The sequence below is a fragment of the Tachysurus fulvidraco genome, chromosome 8 (assembly GCF_022655615.1).
Source record: "Tachysurus fulvidraco isolate hzauxx_2018 chromosome 8, HZAU_PFXX_2.0, whole genome shotgun sequence".
NCBI lineage: Eukaryota > Metazoa > Chordata > Actinopteri > Siluriformes > Bagridae > Tachysurus > Tachysurus fulvidraco.
The window spans coordinates 14855738-14880118 of record NC_062525.1 but is presented as its reverse complement, the minus strand read 5'-3'; the positions used below and the strand labels follow the sequence as shown (position 1 = coordinate 14880118).

General features: G+C 35.7%; 2 protein-coding genes across 3 annotated transcripts; one reads left to right on the top strand and one right to left on the bottom strand.

Moving 5' to 3' along the window:
- Positions 1-231: 231 nt before the first annotated feature.
- cyth3a (cytohesin 3a) lies at positions 232-13543 on the bottom strand. Of its 2 annotated transcripts, XM_047817543.1 has the most exons (14): positions 13373-13543; positions 12457-12730; positions 6894-6976; positions 6745-6809; positions 6566-6632; positions 6360-6478; positions 5024-5104; positions 4704-4816; positions 3975-4123; positions 3753-3864; positions 2736-2812; positions 2005-2076; positions 1759-1913; positions 232-1280 (listed from the first exon to the last, which is right to left on the bottom strand). In XM_047817543.1, the coding sequence occupies exons 2-14, from the start codon at positions 12473-12475 to the stop codon at positions 1208-1210; spliced, it is 1185 nt and encodes a 394-aa protein (XP_047673499.1). In that variant the 5' UTR covers positions 12476-12730; positions 13373-13543; the 3' UTR covers positions 232-1207. The 2 variants fall into 2 exon arrangements, with proteins under 2 accessions (XP_047673499.1, XP_026993550.1); XM_027137749.2 differs by lacking the exon at positions 13373-13543 and having other exon boundaries at positions 12457-12978.
- A 3322-nt stretch (positions 13544-16865) lies between these two features.
- minpp1b (multiple inositol-polyphosphate phosphatase 1b) lies at positions 16866-22881 on the top strand (the record flags this gene model as incomplete). The annotated part of the gene is made up of 5 exons (XM_047817474.1): positions 16866-17670; positions 19156-19350; positions 20911-21008; positions 21728-21858; positions 22274-22881. Coding segments are annotated over 5 exons (1608 nt in total), but the record flags the coding sequence as incomplete, so codon positions are not given.
- Positions 22882-24381: the final 1500 nt, after the last annotated feature.

Below are 24381 nucleotides of genomic sequence, written 5' to 3'. Positions count from 1 at the left end.
TTTTATATTAATTAAGAGGGAATAGGCCTTAATGTCTACAATTGTAATATTTTCTCATTATGTTTACAGATTTTTGTTGGGATGAATGGATAGATGTGTGATGATGGGTTGAGTGTTTGGATTCGTACAGGGTGAGGTCTCTTCTCTCTTCTTTTGAATAAAAAAAACACAAACAAGCAAAAACACTTTTCAGTCTTTGCTGTGTTTAATACAATGACACTTTTGTAAACCTTTTTCAAAATTTCTATTTTATTTATTACTCATTGAATTAGAGTTTTCACAGTAGACATTCACATTTTGGGGGTTTTTGTTGCCAGTTTCCAGTCCCCTACCCCCACTGATCCTTTGCCTCATTTAACTTATAAGCACTCCTTCATGGACCATAACCAATAACCACTTATGGATTTAAAAGACTAGTTTACGATTAAGAAAATATTCATAATTCAAATGGCCAATAGCTTTAAAATCCATTTTCAGTTGGACCTTTACTGTAGTTCCATGGCTTCACAGAAAGACAGACACAAGTGAACATTGTCTCAACATTGTCGTAGATTATTAGAATAAAATCCTGTAACCAAAGACTGAGTTTCACTAAAACTTTAAAGGCATCACAGACACAACAGAAACATCCTTCATTTGTTTATATGACTTAAAACAATTTTAACAAAGTATAGTCCAAAACCTCACATAATCAGTCCTGCTGATTTTGATAGCATGATATATTTGTGTTAATAAAATAATTTTAAATAATAGATTAATTAAAAATAAAATACTGGAAGGCCTTTTGTTTAATGGACATTGTGGCACTAAATGTTTTTTATTATTTATTCTCAGGTAAATAGGTGTCAATAATAATAATAATAATAATAATAATAATAATAATGTGAGAATGAGAGGCCACCTTTAGAATATACTATAATACAGTATTAATAAGAATGTCTGGTAATTGCTTCAGATGAACAGTAGAGGGCAATGTGGTACTGTGCCTGTCCTTTATTCCTTCAAGTGATGAACACTGCAGCTTTTCTGCAGATTCCCACGTTAAAGTATGCACCAAGCATGGAGAGTTTTACTGCTGAGAGTCTTTGATGTCAGACTGGAGGTAGCTGTGTTCTGTGTCCTGCAGCCTACCTCCTTTAGGATTTAATAAGCTCCCCTGTAGATGAGCAGACAATAGACTCTCTATTAGAGATCAGTACACCTGCTGTCACTTCTTAGTGGCGACTCGCCGCTTTCTGCTCGCCAGCATCTCGTAGAACGGGTCCTTGCTGATGCTGGCCCTGTAAATCATAAGAGGTACCAATGAATATAGAAAATCCTGGTTATATGGCTTAGGAAATCCAATGCTGCACTTTAGGACTATGTAATGTTTTATTCCCTGCCGACACGAGATAAATACACTTTCTCTTTATTAGTAGTGAAAGGTTAAAGAGGACAAATGGCTCACGGTTCCCAGCAGTGCCACAGGATGTTTGAGTTCCCACAGGAAAAGAGTGACAGAACTCTAAGAATCTGTGTAGCTTAGTTTAGTTTAACTCTCTGCAACAATCAGTGCTGTTTTATCCAGCAGAAGATCCACTATCGGAGCTCTGGTCTGTCATGCGCCTTACTCTTATCAGTCAGACAGTGTGGACTTGTCATAGTGTACACCAGTACCTCTGACACTTAGCTGTGATCTTCATCTAGCATTATCATTACTTGGATAAGAATGTATAAAGTTACAACAAACCACATGTTAGAGACTTTGATGAGGTGTACCTGATGGACTTGATCCACTCCTCTTTCTCCTCAGGAGTAGGGGCTGATATTCTGTATACTACATGGTTTCCCTCTACAACCCTGCCGTCTGCTTCTGTTTTACACGCTTTGATCACCTGACCTTTATGACTTGGGTTGTAGAGCTCAAAGCAGTTCTAAAAGATGACAATCAAAGTGTTACATTTTATAATGTCATTCTGAGAAATCATTTTCCTTCATGACAGGATCACTAATAGCAATGCTTACTGGTTTTCTTGGCTCGTCCACCTCTCTTATGCTGAGGTTCTCCAGTGGAATGATCCCACGAGGCTCTTTGTCCTGGTAATACAGAAGCAAGTTTAAGGCTTTATTCTGCAGCTTGTTTATGAGGGCGAGAGATTAAGATGGTGAAGAAACTGACTGCACACGAAGCTGCTATTTACTTGAGAGCTAAATCTGGCTCATGTCACTGGAAGAAAATTTCCTGTCACTCACAAAAACTCACAGCAGGGGGTGATTGCTTTAGGATTGCCAGCTCATCTCTCCTATGTTAGTGGGCTTTGAACTTGTTTTAGTGTGAACTTTCATGTGGTACAGCTGTACTGGATTAGCTGTAATGGGCACCGAGTCAAAGCAAGTTCATGTGTACAGAACATTTCATACATAATTTTCATACTACATAAATATATCATTGATTTAAATCAGGTTCACTTAAAATAATATATTTTCTTAGCACAATTTTTAAATGCATATATTTGACCATTTAATTAAAATTTGTACTTAAAAAATGTCAATCTTTGACATATTGACGTATTTTTAATTTCACTCAAACTGATACCGCACATTGTGAAGGATGCCAAGACCAAACCACCAGAATCATAAATTTACTTCCTCATCCCCCAACTGTAAGTAATGCCATATGATTCTATTGAGGTCCAATTCACTGATTAGACCCCTTTAATGTTATACATATATCACCATTTGGTAGCTTTACTTACTGTCGTATATTCAAAGTAATACAAGCAGTTATCAGTAAGAATGAACCATCTCCTTTTCCATGTCTTTACCCTTCCTCCTGTGAGAGAACAAAGCAACAATGACGTCAGTGATAACATGCTTAAAATACTTACTTCAATATGAATACATCAAATCAAATGTGTATGTTTTTATTTGACACTGAATATATGTGAGACCTTTTATCTCAAAGTACTGCTTAAACAAAACACAAGAAAATACGGCGTATCTGAGAACACCTCACTGAGGTTGAACATATGGCTCAATATCTTAAAATCACACTTGATCATTTAATTCCAGTTAACAGAATGAGAAAATAATCTATAATTCATTTTAATAGGTCATTTTCTCCCTCACTATTTCATTTAAATTTCTAATCTAATGTTCATATTGTACAGAATTAAAGTTTTGTGATTGTATAGAACTTCAGGGTCACGCATTAACAAATACAACACAAAAACAAAACCCCACTTGCTGTTTCATGCTGTTGTTTGTAACAGGCTGCGTTCTCTGAAGTGTTCTGTACAAATTACTAATCCAATTCACAGAATATAATGTGCATCCTAAAGAAAGTATGTTGAACGTAAAATGTCATGTGTTACAACAGTAAGAGCCTACTTTCTGTTGCAAGTGGAAACAATCAGTGAGATTGAGTCAGCAGCTCAGAACAAACTGCACAAGAGTGTAATTTAACCAGGGAAAGAAAACAAAGGATTTTGTTTCAGTGGAATAAAAATGGCACTTAATATGAGTGAGGAGAAAAAGAAGAAAAAAGAAAAGTGAGAGAAGTGAATAAAGGTCCTCAGAGAGAACCCAGCAGCTGCAGTCAAAAGGCTGTGCCTCTCTCAGCTGAAGCAGTGTGTTAATCCCTGGTGTGTCCACTATAACATTTATAAATCCTTGTGTCTGGACTTTTTTTTTGCTTCTTTTCATTTATCATATTATTATTTTTCTATACCTGTGAAAAAATATAATTAGAGGAATATAGCAGTGTGACTTGCCTAGCTTAAGCAGCCAACCTTCTCTGTCTGGATTGAAGAATGTGTGTGTCAGATCATTGCCATCATCTTCAGGGATTTTGAATGGCTCATTTTTAATGCTTTCATATAAATTCTGTATGAAAATAAGACATATAGAAAGACCAGCTGAATAAAGAATACGTGTGGATTAAGATCGCATTCATATTTTTTAATTCTTATCATTGTTACTCTGTGAAGGCTCACCTTGAGCAGCTCCTCAGGCAGATCTCCACCTTCATTGATGCCACGGTTCATAGAGATGAATCTCTCGACAGTTGGCTTGTCTCTGACATTGGGGTTGTGCAAGCTGGTGTTGAGCATAATGATGGAGAATGACAAAATGTAGCATGTGTCTGTGGAGCAAAGACACTGTCAATATTTAATAAAAACCTTTCTGGAAATCAAATGGCCAGAGAATTTTCTAGCAAAATCAGAAACTATCCTTGAGCTTTGCATAGTTTCTCATCCAAACCCAAACTCTATGATGAATTTATACACAATATACTGCTTTCCACTCAATTGTGAACCTATTTTAAAGAAACCTTTTTGGACAAAAAAACCCTGATGGATTGGCACAGAGCAGGCTACATTTCTAAATAAACGATGGTTCTTTCTTGCATGTTGGCCTTTTTCTCTTGCCAAAACATTGCATTTTGTAGTGCTTCACACTGTTTCTAAGCCAACCTCAGCACTGTTGATCCCAAAGGGCTCTTTTCTCAAAGGATACACACTCATTAGAAATTCCTTTAATTCCTTCCTATAGAAGATTGAATGTAACTAGTGCCTGTATAAATGCTATGTTATTCAGGTCACATGTGAGCTGACTGTAAAGAGACTGTTCTTAAATAACTTTGATCATAGCTATAATTGTGATTTGTTCAAGTTGTTCAAAGCCCGGACAATCCTTTTCAAGTCTGTCACTAGGATTCTCACCTGAGGACTGGAAGACGCCTGGGTTGCACTGGCAATATCGTGATGCGAAAGCTTCCATCATTCTATCAATCTTCTGAGCCTCACCAGGGAGTCTGAAGCTCCACAGAAACTGCCTGCACGAGAGAGGAAATAAGACAGCATTTGATGAGAGCGTAAATATTTGCCATGTTTATTTTTTTTTCTGGAAAGATATGATATGAGAAATGTGACTAAAATAGCCATATATTGTAGTCATATATATTTTATGTTCTGTGACGTATCTTTAAATAAAACATTAGAATTACTTGTAATTACAGCTTATATTGACAAGCACTGCTCACCGTAAAGCTTGCACTAGGTTGAGGTCTGCAAACTCATGTAGTTCCACAAAGGCCTGTAGAACACTGATGTTAAAATCATCCCTGAGGAAAAAAAAATATTAAAATGATCCATTTCCAGAACCATTAAGAGTTCACACATTCACCATCTGAATCAAACAAAAAAATGAAATATGAAAATTTACACATGTACAAATGTATGTTTTTTAATAATGCTGTCAATAATCCTGCCTATAAAAGAATTAAGCATATAGAACCTCCAGAGGCACAATAAAGCCAGTAGTTAAAAAATAAAAATTTACTGACCGATTAACAGCAGTTTCATTACAAAGCCTAAATGTTCCTTCAGCCTCAGCGATAACAGATAAGCAATAAGAAATACAAATGTATTTAGGCTTTGACTTAACTTGCAAAAGTAAATAATTCATCACTGTTTACAAAATGTAGCCAATGAAAAGAAAGACTTCTTTTTGAATAAATGTCGTCTGTATAAATGAATCTACCTGTACACAGACTGTTACACAGTAAAATCACTGTATGGAAGTGGTGTTGGGATGAGGGCTGGTCAGGTCACACTTACAGTATGAATATTGAAGATTTACACACCACACTGGGGCAGCATGGACATATCTGGATTTCAGTCTAAATAAAGTCTATACAAAGCACACATGCATTCAGAGGAGATGGCTATTAACATACGGCTACCAGAATTTACCCTAAACTGCAGTTAAATCTTAAACCAAAGGTCAGCAATATGTTATTTGTTTCTATGTCAATTGGAAAAGCTTTACTTGTGATGAAAGATCTGGGCACCCTAAAAGAAGCTCGCAATTTTGATCTATAATGTGTTGGAATGTGATCCTAGTGAAGGTCGCACTGAAATGTCTTAAATTTATTTATTAAAATGCTCTAGGAAATGTTCAACATGATAGAAAGGGTTTGTCTCCATGCTTTGCTGCTAACACACACACACATATGCTACTAACAATGTCACGCATACACACATCTCCAACACGAGATTGTTGGTTATATGGTCAAACATTTCAGTAGGACAATATTTGTGAACGTAGCCAGTTTTACATCAATCTAATGAAGCTGGAAATATGTCTTCAAGGAATAGATTCAGGCTGAAGGAAACTCTTGTATTGATATCTCAGTGGGGCTAAAAACTGAACATCGGTCAATATTTAAAATGCAGTTTTCTGTAGCTGTGTTACAAGAACCATATTAAACAATCCGGTATGTTATCGGTGGATGTATGCTGATGGGCTGAGACTATAAGAGGACATGAGATTCAGTATCAGTAATGGAGATGCATTAAAACAATGCTGCGACTTACCTTTCGCCTAAATAGTCTCCGATGACTGTTTTATTCAAGCCCTCTCCTTTGCATAGGAACTGTGCAATGTCCTCAGGTGTGTGTTGCAGAAGATCATTATCCAAAAGAAACCGGATACCCTATAAATATAAATATATAAATACCCTAATGAAATCTTAGCATCTTTTTCTAATGAGAAAACATATCAGTACCACCTAATCCAATACCTTCTTAGGATCCATATTGAATTTCTTCCTTCCAATAGCCATCTGCTTATTCCTCTGTGTGGTCTTTCTATGGAAAAAGAAAGAATAACTGTTTTCATTGATGAAATGTTTGAAAGTACTAATAAACTAACAGCACAAGCAGTCATTTAAGGGGATAGCTGGTGGTTCGGCGCACGTACGTCTCTCCCATGCATGTTAAATGTTCAATCTCTGTCATCACTTCAGCAATCTCAAACTTTAACCGCTGCAAGACAAAGAAGAGAGTGAGCCTTTATGGTGGTTCGATTTCTTTCTCAAGTCATGTAACTGTTATTTAAATCATGCATACTTCAATGTCATCTAGTAGTTCTTTTTTCCTCCGTCGAATGTTAGACAGTTCATCTCTTTCTGCTAGAGAAAGGTCTTCAGGGACTGTTGAAAGAAAGGAGAAAATCTAATGACATTAGGGAAAAAAAGAACGATAAGGTGGAGCAGTTCCTCGAAACCAGTTCCATTTGTCCATAAAGTGTCAAATGACAGTAAGTGAAATGTCAGACCGGTTGGAAAGGCTGGAAGTGACAAAATAATTTAGTTTAATGCTAGACAGTGTCTGAGGAAACTATGAACTATTAAATGACCGGAATTAAGGAAGCATAGAGGGTCATGGTCAAATGAGGCGGAAACAAATTTGCTTGTGCCACACTTTATACTCACCTTCAAATCTATTTATGTGCTCATATTTAGTATTATATGAAAATAACAATCATTTTAACTTGTCACTTTTTCAAAATATACCTGAGACTATAAGCAGCTTTACATATGTAAATGTTAAATTGAAATTAATTCATATTATTTTATAAAATTATAGGAAATAATGCATCTCTGGCAGTCTGGAATGTGACTGTGTTTGTGTAGCTGATATAGTTTAGTTAAAAACATTTAACAGTGTCCATCTCTAATTATGTAACAGACACAAATTAGGAAAAAAGCTCATAAGTGTGGGATGTGGGATTTCCTGCTGTTCTCCCCATCCACCTCTTTACAATTGAGGGAAAGTAGTCAGTGAATGAAACAAAGTTCAACATTCATCAAAGGTTTATCTCAAAGACAACGCAATATCATTTGCTTTAACCTTATTTTGTTTCTTTAAGAGGATTTATTTAATCATAATAAAAGCCTATTTATTCATTACATAACAGAATGTTAAGCTGTCCAACATGCCTAGAGTATAAAGGTGCGCCATTTCCTCCCAAAGCACTCCTTGTTATTTTATACAGGAAATGATGCTTACTGGATAAAACAGAAGATAACATCATCAGATCTATTGGTCTACCCGGCAACACATGATACCTGTCTTATGGACTGATGTATCCGATTGTAACTCAAATCTATGCTGGATGTGGAACAGTTTACCTTCTTCAGTGATATTTTACCATCATTCCAATGTCAGATACGGAACTGAAAAGCACTCTGGAGGTATACTTTCAAAATGTTTAAATGTGAAATTTAAGACAATGACTTCTGCCTGATATCCTGATGTTGTAACATGAATCCAAAACCACAGTCAATAATGCAGACTGGTTAGAGAAATGTATACACTATCTAATAGAGTATTATAATTCATGTATTGACTGTTCTGCTTTAAACCTTCCTTGAAGATGCAACAATAATTGTGTAATTACATAACGATGTAATTACATACACAATAGTGACCTTCAAAAAAAAAAAAAAAAGCTACCAATAAACTGACAAACAATACAAGCATGCAAAAATGCAGAAATGCAATGGTGACTGTTAATAAAATGCTTCACTACAATGAAAAAATGAATGAATGTTCGAATTACCTTCAGTAAAATGCAGAACAATGAGTAAAAGGAGTTGATTTTAGATTTGGCCATGCAAAATAAATTCAAAGTAATCTTAACACCTTTAACCGAACAGTGAATCAGTGCCTTTAACAAACTTCACTGCATGTCCTTAATCCCTCTATACACTTTTTCACTCTAAATCTGTATATTATTATACACTACCTTCAACTTTTATTCCCAAAAATTCCCATATATTCGGATTAAACGCAGTTCCATGTTCCATCAATATGGAGTAATATAGTCTGTCAGTTCCGGAAAGAGATCCACACTGAGTGAGGTCATTCTTAGGTGACTAATGTTATAGTCTCATGGGGGGCCATTTTCATGGCCAAGATATGAGACCTGAGTAATTCAATATGATGTCAAATTGGATTGATGAAAGCAGCCGAGATGAGCATGTTTGGCTTGAAGGATTCTCCTGAGTGTTCTTACTTCATGTGGTTGCTTTTCTCAAAACAGATTTCTTGCATCCTGGATTCTCAGTAAAATCACTATTATTTGCTCTGCACACATTCCAATTAATTTAGAGGTCAATGTGCAAATACACAGGTTTTAGCTTGTGGCAAATTTGTGTTTGTTCAGCACCACCTGCATTAGTTGCTTGTGCACTGGAATAACAAGTAAAACAGATGGACATGAAAAAAAGAGCTTAGCTCTGTATAAAACACAGTTAGCAGTTTCTGATTCGCATTTGTCAAAGCCATTCATTTATTACACAAGCGTATTAGCAAAAATACTGTGGAAATAATAATTTGCTGTGTGTTACATCTCATAGTATATGTGAACTGTTCTTGTGTTTGAACAAAACAACACAAATCAAATTCAATCAAGATCAAACAGAAACCAACAGTGTAATAAAACTTCAAATAAACATGATTCTTTAATATTTTATAATTTGTGACTATGTTTGAAGATAACCGTTCCTCTCAGGACATAAAATCTAACATGATATCAACCGTGACCATGACCATGTTGTGTTATACATGTTTTAATTACATAAATATTTTAAGTACTTTTTTTCTTTTATATAATAGTTAATATCTAGTCTATAGTAATATCTAAACTCTAAAATTCTGATGAAAAGATACTATGAAATGAAACATAGGCAAAAGTAGAATTAATGGGTGAAAATCTTACACATGTGATGCAAGTAGAAATATCCAGCCAATGAGATCTACTCATATATAGTAGTTGGCTAATGATTTAATCAGAAGCAAATCATTTTGTAAATAACCAATATTTACCATTAGCTTTAACTTTCTGTAATTGATTCTAATTCAACCTGCCATTAGCAAAGATAAAAGGCTAACTATTATTATGCAATTATAAGCTTTCATGAACCCTGTAGTAGGAGCTCATTGAGAAAAAAAATAAAAACAGAGCATTTATTTAAAAAACAAATCTTCTGTGAGGACTTGTGAAAAATCTTAGTAAAATTAATTAAAGTATTATTCCTTACAATACTATAACCAAAGTAAAGTATTAAGCCTCTCTTATTTTCTAAAAGAGACACAGAGAGAGGCTTATTGTACCAGCCAAAAAACTTGAACCTAGTTATATTTTTTTACAATAAGAATCAAGAGCTGTTACAGAAACTCTCAGTTTTTCCTGTTCTCCTTCTGTGTCAAGAATGAAGACATTACAACCACACAAAATGCCATCACCTCACTCATCTCCCTCTCCTGCTGGGAAAACCACTTAACAGCCAATGTTCCTATAAAGCAGTTCCATATGTGTCACTGAGACAACAAAAAGCACTTCACATTCTCCTTTGTCTGTTTTTTCAAATGCAGGAAAAAAACTCTCACTGGAAGTAATTCAAAAGCTTCAGCTGATACATGCAAACTATATATAGTAGACATGCAAACATTTTCTTGCTGTGCAAACACCACTCATTATTAAGTGAAGATCCTGTTATGTTTCAGTCTTTTCAAAAACGAATGTCACTGGGACTGCATCTTTACACAAAATTCAAAATAGTCAATTGTCAGTGTGTTGGGTCAGGATTGACGCTCCATATAATTAGTATTAATGAGGTGATGACTCCTGCCTGGGTCTCATCTTGTGCCAGACAGCACCCTCAGGAGAGCCAGACAACAGTGGCATTGAGTTTGCTATAAAAGCACAGATCACTGCCAAACTTCACTAGACCGTGCATTGGTGCAAGTTACCTATTGGTAACACTAGCTACTGCTTGTACACATAGTTTATTTACACATAAAAAAAACACCACTGAGACAGTTTGTCAGGTTGCCCAGCATGCAGCATGGCTTTAATTCAGAGCATTTCTTTTTCAACCTTTTCAAACTCCTGCCAAAGAAAATGGAAGAAAGCTTTTCCATTTGGTCTTTTCCACAGCCAAATAAAACACACTAGCTCTTGTGGCACTGAGGAAGTCAATGAAAATGTTGGAATGAAAGAGACATATTCACTTTGGCTTCGCAATTCATCAGTTGCTGATACACACACACACACACACACACACACACACACACACACACACACACACACACACACACACACACACATATACCACAGGCATTAGAATGCTGGATACTGTAGTACAACAACTATATAAGTTGTATTTTTAACAAAATGCTATAACTGATGATGTTATTAACGCAACATAAAATCCAGGGGTGACAATTTACAGGAAATAAGAATTTTTCTTTTAGTCTGCTGAAAAGGTGACAAACAGAGTAGAGTGCATAGCTATGATGGTTGAATTCAATGCTAGCCAAATAAAAATCTGATTGTTTTGTTTTATCTCTAAATGTCATCCGTTTTGAAAAGGCTTCAAAGACAAGAAGATAAGATAATGATATACTGAAATCTGTGATATTTGTCTATCACTATTATCATTTATCATAAAATCCTAACAAATTATCCGCACCTTTTCATTCTGTTTGCTCAGATATGACAGCGGGCATGTGTCTACACAATATCTCATCAAAATGCAATATTACCTTTATGGTCAAAGGTATGTGGACAGTTGAGTGTTGATCATCACATTCCAAAACCATTAGCATTAATATTGAGTTGCTGCTCTGCTGTTAATCCACTCTTCTTGAAAGGATTTCCACTAGATAATGGAGCATGGCTGCGGGAATTAGTGTTCATTCAGCCACAAGAGTATTAGTGAGGTCGGGCCTGGTGCACAGCCATCATTTTAAAAGTTTGGGGAAAAGCCACATACTGTATGGGTGTGATAGTCAGGGGTCCACAACCTTTTCGGCCATATAGATTTTTCTAGAAATACATTGACTTCACCTATGCTGATGACCTGCCTAAAGAACTAAAAATGGCCACAGACATAAAGCACACTGTAATCAAATCAATGTGCTTATGATTTTTGCAGCTAGAGTCCCCTGTAAAAAAAACTAATTATTTTCTGAAATATTCAAATATCAGGCTCATTATTCTGTGTGTGTATAGTAATATTCTGGCTATTTATTTCATCTTTTTATTGCTGAATTTTCCACAGAAAGAGCAGGTCCAAGTTGTCAATATTTATGTTTATGTTATGTTTTTCAATTATTTTTGGGTTTTATTAAAATGATCATGGACCTCACTTTGAGAGGCACTGGCCCGCACATCTGACTTAATACTAGCGATGAATAAACTTATTCATTAACTGAGACAAAAAGCAAAATTAATGAAATGAACACAGGGAAAACAGATTATTTTTATAAAGTGCTCCCTCGGCATAAAGCACACTGATTACACCAAGGAGATGATATTTATGGGTTATGTATAATACACTTTATTTTGCTTGTTGCCTGCTTACTGATAATAATAATAATAATAATAATAATAATAATAATAATAATAATAATAATAATAATAATAAAGAAGAAGAAGAAGAAACTTCTTCAATCGGTCTGTAATCTTTTGTAATGGAAGCAGTACTGGAACTACAGCTAAAGAAGCATTTACATTATATAAGACCATATTTACACGTACTATTAATAAAAAACCGCTTGTTTTCCTCCCCTATAAATAAATCCGCTACAGCAATGGACATAAAATAAAGCGTAGCCTTACCTCTACTGTCCTCATCCATGTTCAGGTCGGGTGAAAGATCGTAGATAAAACAGCTTATCACAAACAAACCCAAACACAAGGTCAGACAGTCTGTTTATTGACTTTCTCCCTCTTTCACGTTTGTCTTTAGCCAAACTGCAGGAGCAACAGTATCCTCTTAACGCGTCCAAAGGAAGATTTCTCGTAAAGCAAGGTCAGATTTCAGTGCAAATCCAGACACTTTGTTTATTTGTTTGTTTTTTCTCACATCCAGTGTGTGATCCACGGTGATAAGCTGAAAAAGCGACAGAGTCTCAGATACAGAACAGAGGAGGTGTGACGTCACAACTCTAACCACGCCCCTAGTAGTATGGCTCAGAAAAGATCCATTTAAATCACGTGCGTGCTGAATGTCCCTGTTTATCATCATTTCACTTTATCGCTCACCTACACTTCGAATCCCGTTATTTTATATCATTTTCTTCATTATATTTCACATTCTATGTTATTATATATAATGGATGTAGGTTTATTAAGAAAAACAAACTCATACATACTGTGTACTGTATCATGTTTAGTACAACCTAACAAAAACATTTTTTTCAGCCTTATTCCTGAATGCTTGTGAATACTAGATCACTTAATACAGAGCTTTTCTCATGTTAATCATTAACTGTGTCCTAACGGATTTCTAACTGCCTTTAAGTTATACATGTGGAATGAAATGCTTCTGTGATATACAAAGGTTTTCATCATTTCTGCAGGATTTTTTGGGTGGTGCCCAGATTGAGAATCCCTAAACATACTGATGACCAAATAACTTACAGGAATTGGTGTAGTTAATGGACAGGTCTGACTAATTTCTGTGTAAGAGGTGTTGTGATCTCACTTACTTTATAGCAGCCTGTACTCTATGAGTCATTTAGAAATCACCTACCACGTGCTTTACCTAATGTACATCCTTCCAGCCATAGGTTAAAATCGCATCTCTCTGTTTTGTTTTTTAACATTAGCACACCAGAGATATGTAAAATGGTTCAATCCTTTAAACACCAACATTTCAAAATAAAAGGACATAAAAGAAAATGGTTACAATTCTTCCCAAAACTCTCCCCCAACTACTAAAAGCACACAGTTCATGTCCTAAGAAGTACTCCACAATAATGGGAAGTGGCTCTACACAAACCCCACCTTTCCACCCATTCAACACCCAGCAGCCTAGGAAACACTTCTGCATATGTAATACAAAAAAGAATTCTTGAGATTACACATGAATGTGAGCTCATTTGTGACATTTTTCAAAGATGTCTACAGGATTTGATCAGGTCCTGTGTTTCAGAAAGTTTGCTGTCAACTGTATATTTTTTTAGATATGTCACCAGGGTCCCCTGACACTTCTGGTGAACTGTGTATCTAACATTGTACTCAATATGTGTATCCTTTAATCACATCAAAGCTTCCATGTGTTCTTGAATGTACATAGAACTTTAAGTAAAACTGAAATGGTGAACAGATCAGTCACTTTGATCTGTGTATTAGAGCATAGTTTCAGGAATAAAGATTCATAATTTTGAAAACTTCCATTTTTCTAAGAAAAAAAGAAAAGAATGAAATTAAATGATACGGAATAAGAACAGATGATAGACTATGTTATATGGCTTGTTTAGAAACCTAAACAAACTTTACATAAAGAGCAGAATGTTCATTATTTCATCAGCTGTTTATTGTTAGACTTGACTTTAGTTTTGGCAAGGCCACTGTAATACCAGCTTATACCGCTTACACTGCTGCCACTGAGCCCCACTCCAGCATTATATAATAAACATCTAGACATGCAGATGGTAGACTATAATCACTCTCTTGCCACTGTTGCCTCATTACTCATTTTAAGAGAATCAGACATTAATGAGAGTGCATCTGGGTCTTTCTCTGTGTGTGAACAAGCTGTACGAAGCTCCTCCAAGCTCTACTCTTTATAATGCTTTTGCAATTTTCTCCTTCTAGGATCAAGCAAATGAGCTTAACTTTCTCTTCTAAGAGGCTCAGCAAATGTATGTGCTTCACTCTGAAGATCCTCCTAAACAATTTGGGCAATATTCATTAATCAACTCCACTGAAACTTGGCAGAACAAAAACCTTGGCATTCTGCTGTAAAATACAAAAGCATTGGAATGATTTGATTTGATTTGATTTGATTTGAATGGTTCAACAAGTTCAACAACTCACATGTTATGGAATGGTAATTAGTTATGCTCAGAAAGAAACAGGATTAGAGCACTATACAGTATATTTGAATCTGAGAATAAGAACACGGGAAAATGCGACATAGCGGTGCCCTTTTACAGGCTAGTCACATGGGATTACAGTCATGGTCAAAAGGTGACTTTGCTCTTGAATCTCTGGAAGGAAATGATCACATGGGAAAACTCCACTTAAAGTACACAAAAAAAAGTTACAAAAGTACATAAGAAATCCTACCTGCCTTCTTCCATGGTTAGTTTAGTTTAGTTAGTTAGTTAGTTGGTTAGTGAATGCTTCAAAACAGAACAAATGTTGGACCTGGTCACTTTTTTGTACTTTGTCACTTTATTTTTTTGAACATGTAAAAAGTTTATTTTCTTTGGAAAAAGTTTATTTTCTAAAAAGGTCCAAATGGGAGAAAAGTTGCACTAAATAAAGTCATACATAGAGAGAAAAAGAGCAGGAAGAGTTGACTCTGCTGGTGTGTAATGTATTGGTGAAAACAGAGACTCCTGGGTGGGAATGACATCCTGCATGAGGAACAAAGAACATATCCGCTGCAGCTCAGGAAGAGCCTGTTGCTATGAATTTTCCCTTTTTTCTCAGTCACAGAGGAAAGAAAAACAAAAATAAAATGCTTTCTCTCTGCTGCTGTGTGATGTCTTGTTTTTTTTTCATCCCTTCAACATACCAGTATTAAATGCTCAGGGATAAGTGGTTATCTTAGTGAGCCTAAACTGTGCACTGTGCTGAGCAAAATAGTATTTTTCATAAATATATGGATTTACACACACACACACACACACACACACAGAGAGAGAGAGAGAGAGAGAGAGAGAGAGAGAGAGAGAGAGAGAGAGAGAGAGAGAGAGAGAGAGAGAGAGAGAGAGAGAGAGTGAGAGAGAGAGAGACATACTGTATATATTTAATAAAAGGGTATGGGTTTAAACAACAATACATTGTTATGTGAAAAGTTTCGAGATATGTTGCTAAAATCTAAAAAAAGACAAGAAAGCAAACTGAAAACACAGTTAATCACACAGCTGTCAAATAAACTATTGCTTCATATTCAAACATAATAAATGGTGGCCTATTTGTCTAGCTTAAAGTTAACTTTGATAATGCTTACATTATCTCTCACATTGGGAGTGTTTTTTGTTTGGATTTACATACAGAATAAGACTCTCTGGGTCATTCTAGCAACAAAAATGCAAAATACTGGAATATATTACATGCAGGACTCAGGTCTACATTCAGGTGCAGTCTGAAGTGATGTACAATGAAAGGAACAGTTGTTCCCTCATGCACATTTAACTAGTATTTGCATGCTATTTTCCCCACATTACTGGCTTGTAAATACACATCAGGAGACTCTATGGGAAATGCTCTGTAATTTACATTGACAGTTGAATGCAAATTCAAAAGTCATTTTAAATTGGTGTGAGTGTGGTGGCCTTGTGATGTTCCCATCCAAGGTTAAACATCATTACTGAAAAAAATAAAAGAAAAAGAAAGAAAGAAAGAAAACTTAATCTGTAGACATGCTGATATTAATCTTTGTGTATATGTGTATATCTGCTGGTAGAAAATATTTTATATTATTTTCACTCAGGGTTATGCACAGTTCATGAATGCTTTTTGTTTTACAAATCTGTACAGTTATCTGATACTACTGTATGTCAGAATAACAAATAAGTTTGATCTATAAAAATTACATGACTGGACAATTCGACACACTTGTAAACATATATACAAATAAACATAAAACAAATATAAAGTTTATTTAAAAAAATCTATTTCCCTTTCTTAATGGGATAAAAATATTTATCTTATATTTTTTAATTATTTTGCTTGTGCTATTTTATTTTAAAGATTAATTGATTGATTGATTGATAATTTATTTATATCTTTTTTCACCCAAAATTTATTGTGAATAATTTTTGCTCTGACTTGTACTTTAATAGTTGTAAATTTTAGAAAGTAAAGTGTCATTACTGCCATCTAGTGGCAATACTAGTATCAATGTTTTAGTAATGCAGTTAGGCTTAAATGATTGAATGTATAACTGCAACCTAATCTATTAGTTAATAATTTACACATACATGTACGATATTACTTACTTATTTATTTCTTGTTTTACATCAACTATAGAAAAATAATATTTAATGATAAAATAAATAAATAAATAAATAAATAAAGACGATGGCATTCTGACCCGGAAGGCATTTCTGCTAGGAAAATCCAACCTTCTGCTTGTGATTGGTTGTTTTTATATACTCAACAGAGGTCCACCTATTGAACGCGATTTATCACCCAATCAGACGCGGAGGGCGGGGCTCTCCTGTATACGGGTAGGAAATAACAATAACAAGAAGACGCTGTCGGCTTCATATCGAACAGGTATTTTAAAGATGAAATCTGCAGCGTGCAGGAACAGATATTTTGTCATTGCTTTTATACGTGTGATCATGTTCCATGCTTCTTGTTGTAAGCTCACAAACTCGAGCATACCAGCCATCGCTGCTTATTTCGGAACCAAAGGTCGATATGAGGAAGTGAACCCGCAATTAATAGACGATATTTTACACGTGAACAAGTCTGCAGTGCGCCCTCCAGTGGCTGACTGCCAGGCTGTGCACTTACTGGCATTGATCCGACACGGCACTCGCTTCCCTACAACCAAAAACATTAAAAAGATCCACCGCCTGTATGATGTGGTGATGACTGATGCGTCCGGAACTGAGCAGTGGCTCAGTGACATTAAAAATAAATGGCCCATGTGGTACACTGAGGATATGGACGGAAGACTAGTAGAGAAAGGGAAAGATGACCTGAGACATTTGGCCGTGAGGTTGAGCAAGTCGTTTCCGACACTGGTTTCAGAGGAAAACCTCCACAGCCAGAGCATGGAGTTTATAACCAGCTCCAAACACAGGTGTGTGGAGAGCATCCAGGCTTTCCAAGAGGGTCTCCACAAACACTGGGGTGTAGAAGGTAAAACACCAGCAATAACCTTAATTTAATTTAAAAAACAAAAATACTTTACTTTTAAATGTACTACGAACACAACCTATATATTGTCCCACATCCTGGTGGCAGTTAAAACAATTCTGCTCAGTTTGATTTATAGACATTTTTTTCCCCAATAATCAACGATAATCATGGTCACAATACAGGTTTACCGAAATCCAAATGCAGTCAGGAGCAAGGGAAAACTCCATGAGACAACATGAGGCAGAAACCTTTAAACAGACTAGACAGGGTGACACCAGGTAGCTGGACTTCATATGGTTGTTTTAAACAGTACTGTGTGTCGAAAGGATGTACAGAATAAAGGTCGTATTTTACAGGAGCAGTTCTAAAGGTAGAAATCGAACGTATCCAGATGAGATTATTCACAGAGGAAGTGAGACTGAGGTGTGTGGCAGGGTCTATTACATTCCATCTAATTTGACTGGTTTTAATACTTTTTATGTGCCTATGTTTATGTTCTGTAAAGCTGCTTTGAGACAATGTCTATTGTAAAAAGCGCTATACAAATAAACTTGAATTGAATTGTATTGAATCTAGTAAGTTTAAAAAAAAAAATCAGACACAGATACAGTTCACACATTCAGCTTGTTCCCTTCTGTATAAGCATGAAAGACCCATCACCTGCATGACGAGGTGATATCTGAGTTGTCTGACACCAACCAGTGGCTCATTGACCTCACAAATAAACAGCTCAAGTCAAGTCAAGTAGCTTTTATTGTCATTTCAACCATATATAGCTGTTGCAGTACACAGTGAAATGAGACAACGTTTCTCCAGGACCATAATGCTACATAAAACAAATGCAGAGCTAAGGACTTAGTAAGTAAGTCTTAGCCACATAAAGTGCAAACAGTGCAGAACAAGACAGACAAGACAGTGGGGGACAAAAGACAGTGCAAATAAAAAATTACAAGACAATACAAAAAAGACAATACACAAAAGACAAAAAACAGAAACAGTGGCAACCAGTGTAAATACTGTATGTTCAACATGTACTCATGTGGTACACTGAGGATCTGGATGGGAAACAACTTGAAAAAGTAAGTCGTTTACAAAACAAATTTCTGAGTCACGTCTTTTCTGTTACACAACTCTTTTCATGTCAGTTAGAGTACTAATAAATTATTCACCCGGGTTTATAATCACACATTAATTATTAAACCATTAGGACCCTTTAACTTGTGAACAACCCATATAAAGAACATGAAATCTCATTAATAACTGTTACAAGCCTTTACAAAACCAACAGAAACCTGCAATGGACTTTCAGATTTTTTTCAGTAGGGAGTATGTAGCAGTGATTAATAATAATATTGTAGTCTTGTGGTTTTTGGTTACATGCCAGCACATTCATTACCAAGTCTAAATGGTACACTGTAGTAGCTTTCATATTTATTTTTATTTTCTCTTCATGTTTTCAACCCTCTCACGCCTTTATTTTTGTAGATGTGGGGTTCAGACACTATGTGAATGATTCACTCATGCGATTCTTCGATCAGTGCAAAAGATTTGTTGAAGGCATCGAGAACAACAAGACCGCCTTGAAGGAGGTCAATCTCTTCAAGTCATCTTCGAAGATGGGTGAAGTCTGCAGGCGGATGGCCGGTCGCTTACAGATTCCTCACACTCGGATAACACCAGGTAGGATTTTGTACAGTCTCACTATAATCTGCATGGTTTTCAGCTTGATTTTGTTCTCGCTGTCATTCATTGTACATTGTACAATAATATTCTTTTCTTGTGAGTTTCTAACGATTTAGTGTTTGTACAACTAAAGGAGGCCAACAACAATGTGCTGGAAGTTTCAGATAGTTTTTAATGCTCTTCTCAGATCGTGAGCACTGCTTCACCACTCATCTAACAGCAACTGACAGGAGAACGGTATAGGATGACGGGACAGCTGGTGAAAAGCAAACAAAAGACTGGACAGAAAAAATATCCTTATTATTCTTAAGCAACTCTTTTCTTTAGAAGCCAGGATATCACTGATCATTTACTTTAAATGTAGGTCTACATAGTAGTAAATAGTATAGTATTTAGTATTGCTAGAGCATCTACATCCAAGTTTCTCTTGGGATCATGGTGTACAACGTGACAAGTAATAATTCTAAAATACCACTGTAATTACACAGTATAAATCCTTATGTGTTAAGCGTTTAATATGCAGGACCCATCTGGTATCTCAGTTCTTTATTCCAGGACTGAATTCAGTAGCTAGTTGGCTGTAAAGCATGTAACAAGGGGATTGCAAAGAAAATGTGTTAATGATTTTTGAGCTATTTTTACAGTTAATGAATTTTGTACAACCACAATTTACTGAGAAAAATCTTGTATGTTTTTTATTCGAATAATCAACTTTCTTTCATCCGCTCCTGTTTCCAAAAACTTTCCCCATTTAGCAGAAGGATGAGGAGCCTCCCATACTGTAAACTTTTTAAACGATGGAGAAACCTCTTGCATACAGAGCGTCTTCAGGATTAGCTTATAAATACTCGTTCAGGAAACAACTTTAAGTAAATTTACACAATAACACCCCGGATTTAACAACAGACTGACCGTGAAAAGTTTCTAGTATTTTTTTAAAATTCACTAAATATTACTAGAAAAATGTAGTGCTTTAAAAAATGTCATATTTAAATGCAATTGTATCAAAAATAAAACATTTGTTGAAAGTTCATGCTTGCAGTTAAATAGCCTGCTTCAGAAAATCTGATAAAGAAAACTGAGGGTTATTTATCACAATATATGAGCCAGTTTTTATACAGCGGCACACACCGTTTTGTATACGTTCATGGATCAGAATAGAACTGATCCTTTGTCAGGTTAATTGTGAGTTAATCTTTTCACAATTTGCCATTAAAGAAAAAAAAAGCTAAAAATACTTCCTTAAAAACTAGAGATTTAAATTTAAATATTTTAAATAATAAATAATTTAAATATCACACACTAACACACTAGAGTCTGAACAATAACATCTAACATTATCCAGTTACTAGCTGCTTAATACAGTCGATTAAAATGACATTTTATTTAGTCGTGTTGCCTCAACTTCTTACTATACTAATATAACAGTCAGTAGATTAGTAGAATAGTTCTAGTAATAATTATTCTGTCTTTTAATTACACTTTAGAAAAGAGAAGTCCGTAACTGTGTGGTGTTGTGAGGAAAACTACTTTACTTCTTTGTCTTTTTCCCTACAGATTTGGTCGAAGCTGCTTTCTTCTTGTGCTCCTATGAGTTTGCGATCAAGTCTAGGAATTCTCCATGGTGTAATCTGCTGGATGAATCGGATGCGCAGGCAAGTATTTTAAACTCCTACTACCTCACAATCATGTTGTTCATTGGTCATTGACTTGATTATTGAGTGGTATTTAATATGGATGCCACACTTGTGTGTGTGTTGTTCAAAACAATACTAATGTTCCAAATTGTTCCAACTGTCACTGAGCGTCCTTTAACAAAATGAACTTTCAACAGCATATATTTGAAAAGGAAGAAATTCTGGTGAATTCCCCCCATGACTGTTGGGTTTCTTCTACATTCATTATGTTGTCTCAGGGAGTTTCTGCGTGCACACGCTTGTTTACTTTTCGTTCATCACTTTCTCTTCGCTGAATTAAATTGACAATCGTTGTTTACAAACTGCTTAAAGTCTTAGCCTAATGCATATAACAGGGCGTAATTAGATTATACACCAGAGGCGCATTATGTATTTATTCTGGTAGAACTGGATTCATGGGGTAATATTTATTACAAACTGCATTACAAGCATGATCATTTAACTGCAAGTGGATCTGTCATTTTATTTTATTTTTTATATTTTTTAAAAAGGTATTTTATTTTGAAATGAGTTGACTGTAAAATTGAGCTTCTACTACTGTCTGATATCCACTTAAATTGGATGAGTTCATCACACTTAAAACTGTACAGTTTATGTCCTTAAGCATATTTTCTAAATAAAATGAATTAACGGCTACGCCACTGGGATGAGCAGCTTGTTCTCTGTTTGTTTTTCAGGTCCTCGAATACAAAAATGACCTGAAACAGTACTGGAAAAGGGGATACGGCCATGAAATCAACCGTAAATCAAGCTGTGTCCTGTTTCATGACCTCTTCAGGAGACTTGATCAAGCGTCCTATGACTACAGGTAATCCGTTTCGACGAGGTAGGATTAAATAATTTTTTTAATTACATATAATTAAATGAGGAATCCTACAAGTTAATTCCAATACAGCATTGTTGTATTCAGCTGGTCAGACCAGTTTGAGAGCATGCTAAAGAAGATCAGATTATTACCTCTGACTTAATTGCTATTATTTACTTATTTGCTGTTCATTTGTGATATGTGACTCTGACACATATTTTGTCTATATTTATACTGTACTTATTTTTAAAACAGTATCAGTTAAAGTGAATTGTATGTATTGTCTGTTCCGATCATCCGTAACATTCTTGAAATGCTTCTTCGTGATTTCTTCAAATCTAAAAACAAGATCTAAAACTCTTGACTCTTCAGTTTTGAATGTAGACTGGATTTCTTTTTTTTTATTACCATTACTCAGGTTTGGAGTGGTCACTAAGGCAGTTACCATCCAGGTGGGCCATGGTGAGACTCTGCTGCCTCTGCTGTCTCTGATGGGTTTCTTTAGAGACGAGACTCCGCTAACTGCCAAGAACTTCCCAATGCAGCACAGCCGCAAGTTCCGCAGCAGTCGAATAGTGCCTTACAGTGCAAACCTGCTCTTTGTCCTGTATGAATGCACAGATGGACTCAGGCTCCAGTTTTTCCTCAATGAGAAACCAATGACTTTTCCTAACATAAGTGACCCTTCACCACTGTATGCCACAGTCAGGAACCACTATTCTGACCTCCTGGGTGGCTGTGATTTTGAGAAAGAATGTGAATTACCTAAAGATAAAGTCAAGAACACTGAGCTGTGATGTAGATAAGCAGGGTTGGGCTGAACATTAGAGTCTTCTTTTATTGGTTGAACTACGGGTGAGAATGCTAACCAAATGTGTGATTTTACTGGTGACCAAAAATAAGGTTTATGTATTTATGTATAAGGCTTTTTTCTTTCTTTAATTGAAAATGTTTATTATCAGAAGCCAAAACTGATTAAGAACTCTGAGACTGTAAGGTACCAAATATATTTCTACATTTTTATATATATATATATATATAAAGCATATTTTTATTTAAGTGCACTTGTAAAGGAGGCTGCTTTGTTGTCTCTGTATTAATGCATACAGTGATGATAGCTGTGTCAACATTCTCCTAATAATCGGTTTTGGATATCTTAAAATGCAATAATCCAGGAAATGAGGTTGTTTTTTTTTTTTTTTTTTTTCAATTAAGGAATTAAAAAATAATTTGGTCTGATAAATAACCCCTATATATGCTTATCATTTTGTGATGTATGAGTGTTATGTGCGTGTGTGTGTGTGTGTGTATGAAAACATTCAGATTTCTTGAAATGCTGATAGTATCATGATTATACATATAGTACAGAAACACAGAATCAGTGAGTTATACATAGTGTGTGTGTGTGTGTGTGTGTGTGTGAGAGAGAGAGAGAGAGAGAGAGAGTGTGTGTGTGTGTGTGTGTGTGTGTGTATATGAGAGAGAGAGTGTATAGGGTGCCCTGCATCCCATCAATTGTTCCCAGATCCCTCCTCCCAGCCTCCCAGACCCTAGAGAAGATAAAGGAGTAATGAAAGTAAGTGAATGACCTAATGCCTGAAAGCAAATTTTAAAAAATACTATATATACAGTGTATATATATATACAGCGGGTAAAATAAGTATTGAACACGTCACCATTTTTCTCAGTAAATTTATTCCTAAAGTCGCTATTGACATGAAATTTTCACCAGATGTTGGTAGCAACCCATTCAATCCACACACGCAGAGAAATTAAACCATAGATGTCCGTAAATTAAGTTATGTTTAATAATGTTAAATGACACAGGGAAAAAGTATTGAACACATGAAGAAAGGGAGGTGCAGAAAGGCATGGAAAGCCAAGACAATCAGTAATTAGAAAGCAATCCTGCCCCTTGTCAATGCAAATTATTATCAGCTGGTTCTGTCCAAATTGATGACCTATAAAAAAGGTCTTGTTACCAAGGTATCACACAAGAAACATCTCATGATGGGTAAAAGCAAAGAACTCTCTCAAGACCTTCGCAACCTTATTGTTGCGAAACATTCTGATGGCATTGGTTACAGAAGGATTTCAAAACTTCTGAATGTTCCAGTGCTCAGTGTTGGGGCCATAATCTGTAAGGGGGAAGAACATCATTTCACCATAAACAGGCCATGACCAGGTGCTCCTTGCAAGATTTCTGACAGAGTGAAAAGAATTATCAGAAGTGTTGTCCAAGAGCCTAGGATCACTTGTGGACAGCTTCAGAAAGACCTGGATTCAGCAGGTACAACTGTTTCAAAGAAAACAATAAGTAATGCACTCAACCGCCATGGCCTGTATGCACGCTCACCACGGAAGACTCCACTGCTGAAGAAAAGACACGTTGAAGCTCATTTAAAGTTTGCTGCACAACATTTGGACAAGCCTGTGTAATACTGGGAGAATATAGTCTGGTCAGATGAGACCAAAATTGAACTCCTTGGATGCCATAATACACACCATGTTTGGAGGAAAAATGGA

Bases quoted from the DNA above. Each gene is read 5' to 3' on its own strand.
- cyth3a (XM_047817543.1), bottom strand. The intron at 6,810-6,893 runs GTATGCATGATT...TTTGTCTTGCAG, and splicing joins AACTACTAGATGACATTGAA to CGGTTAAAGTTTGAGATTGC. The intron at 1,914-2,004 runs GTAAGCATTGCT...GTCATCTTTTAG, and splicing joins TGGACGAGCCAAGAAAACCA to AACTGCTTTGAGCTCTACAA.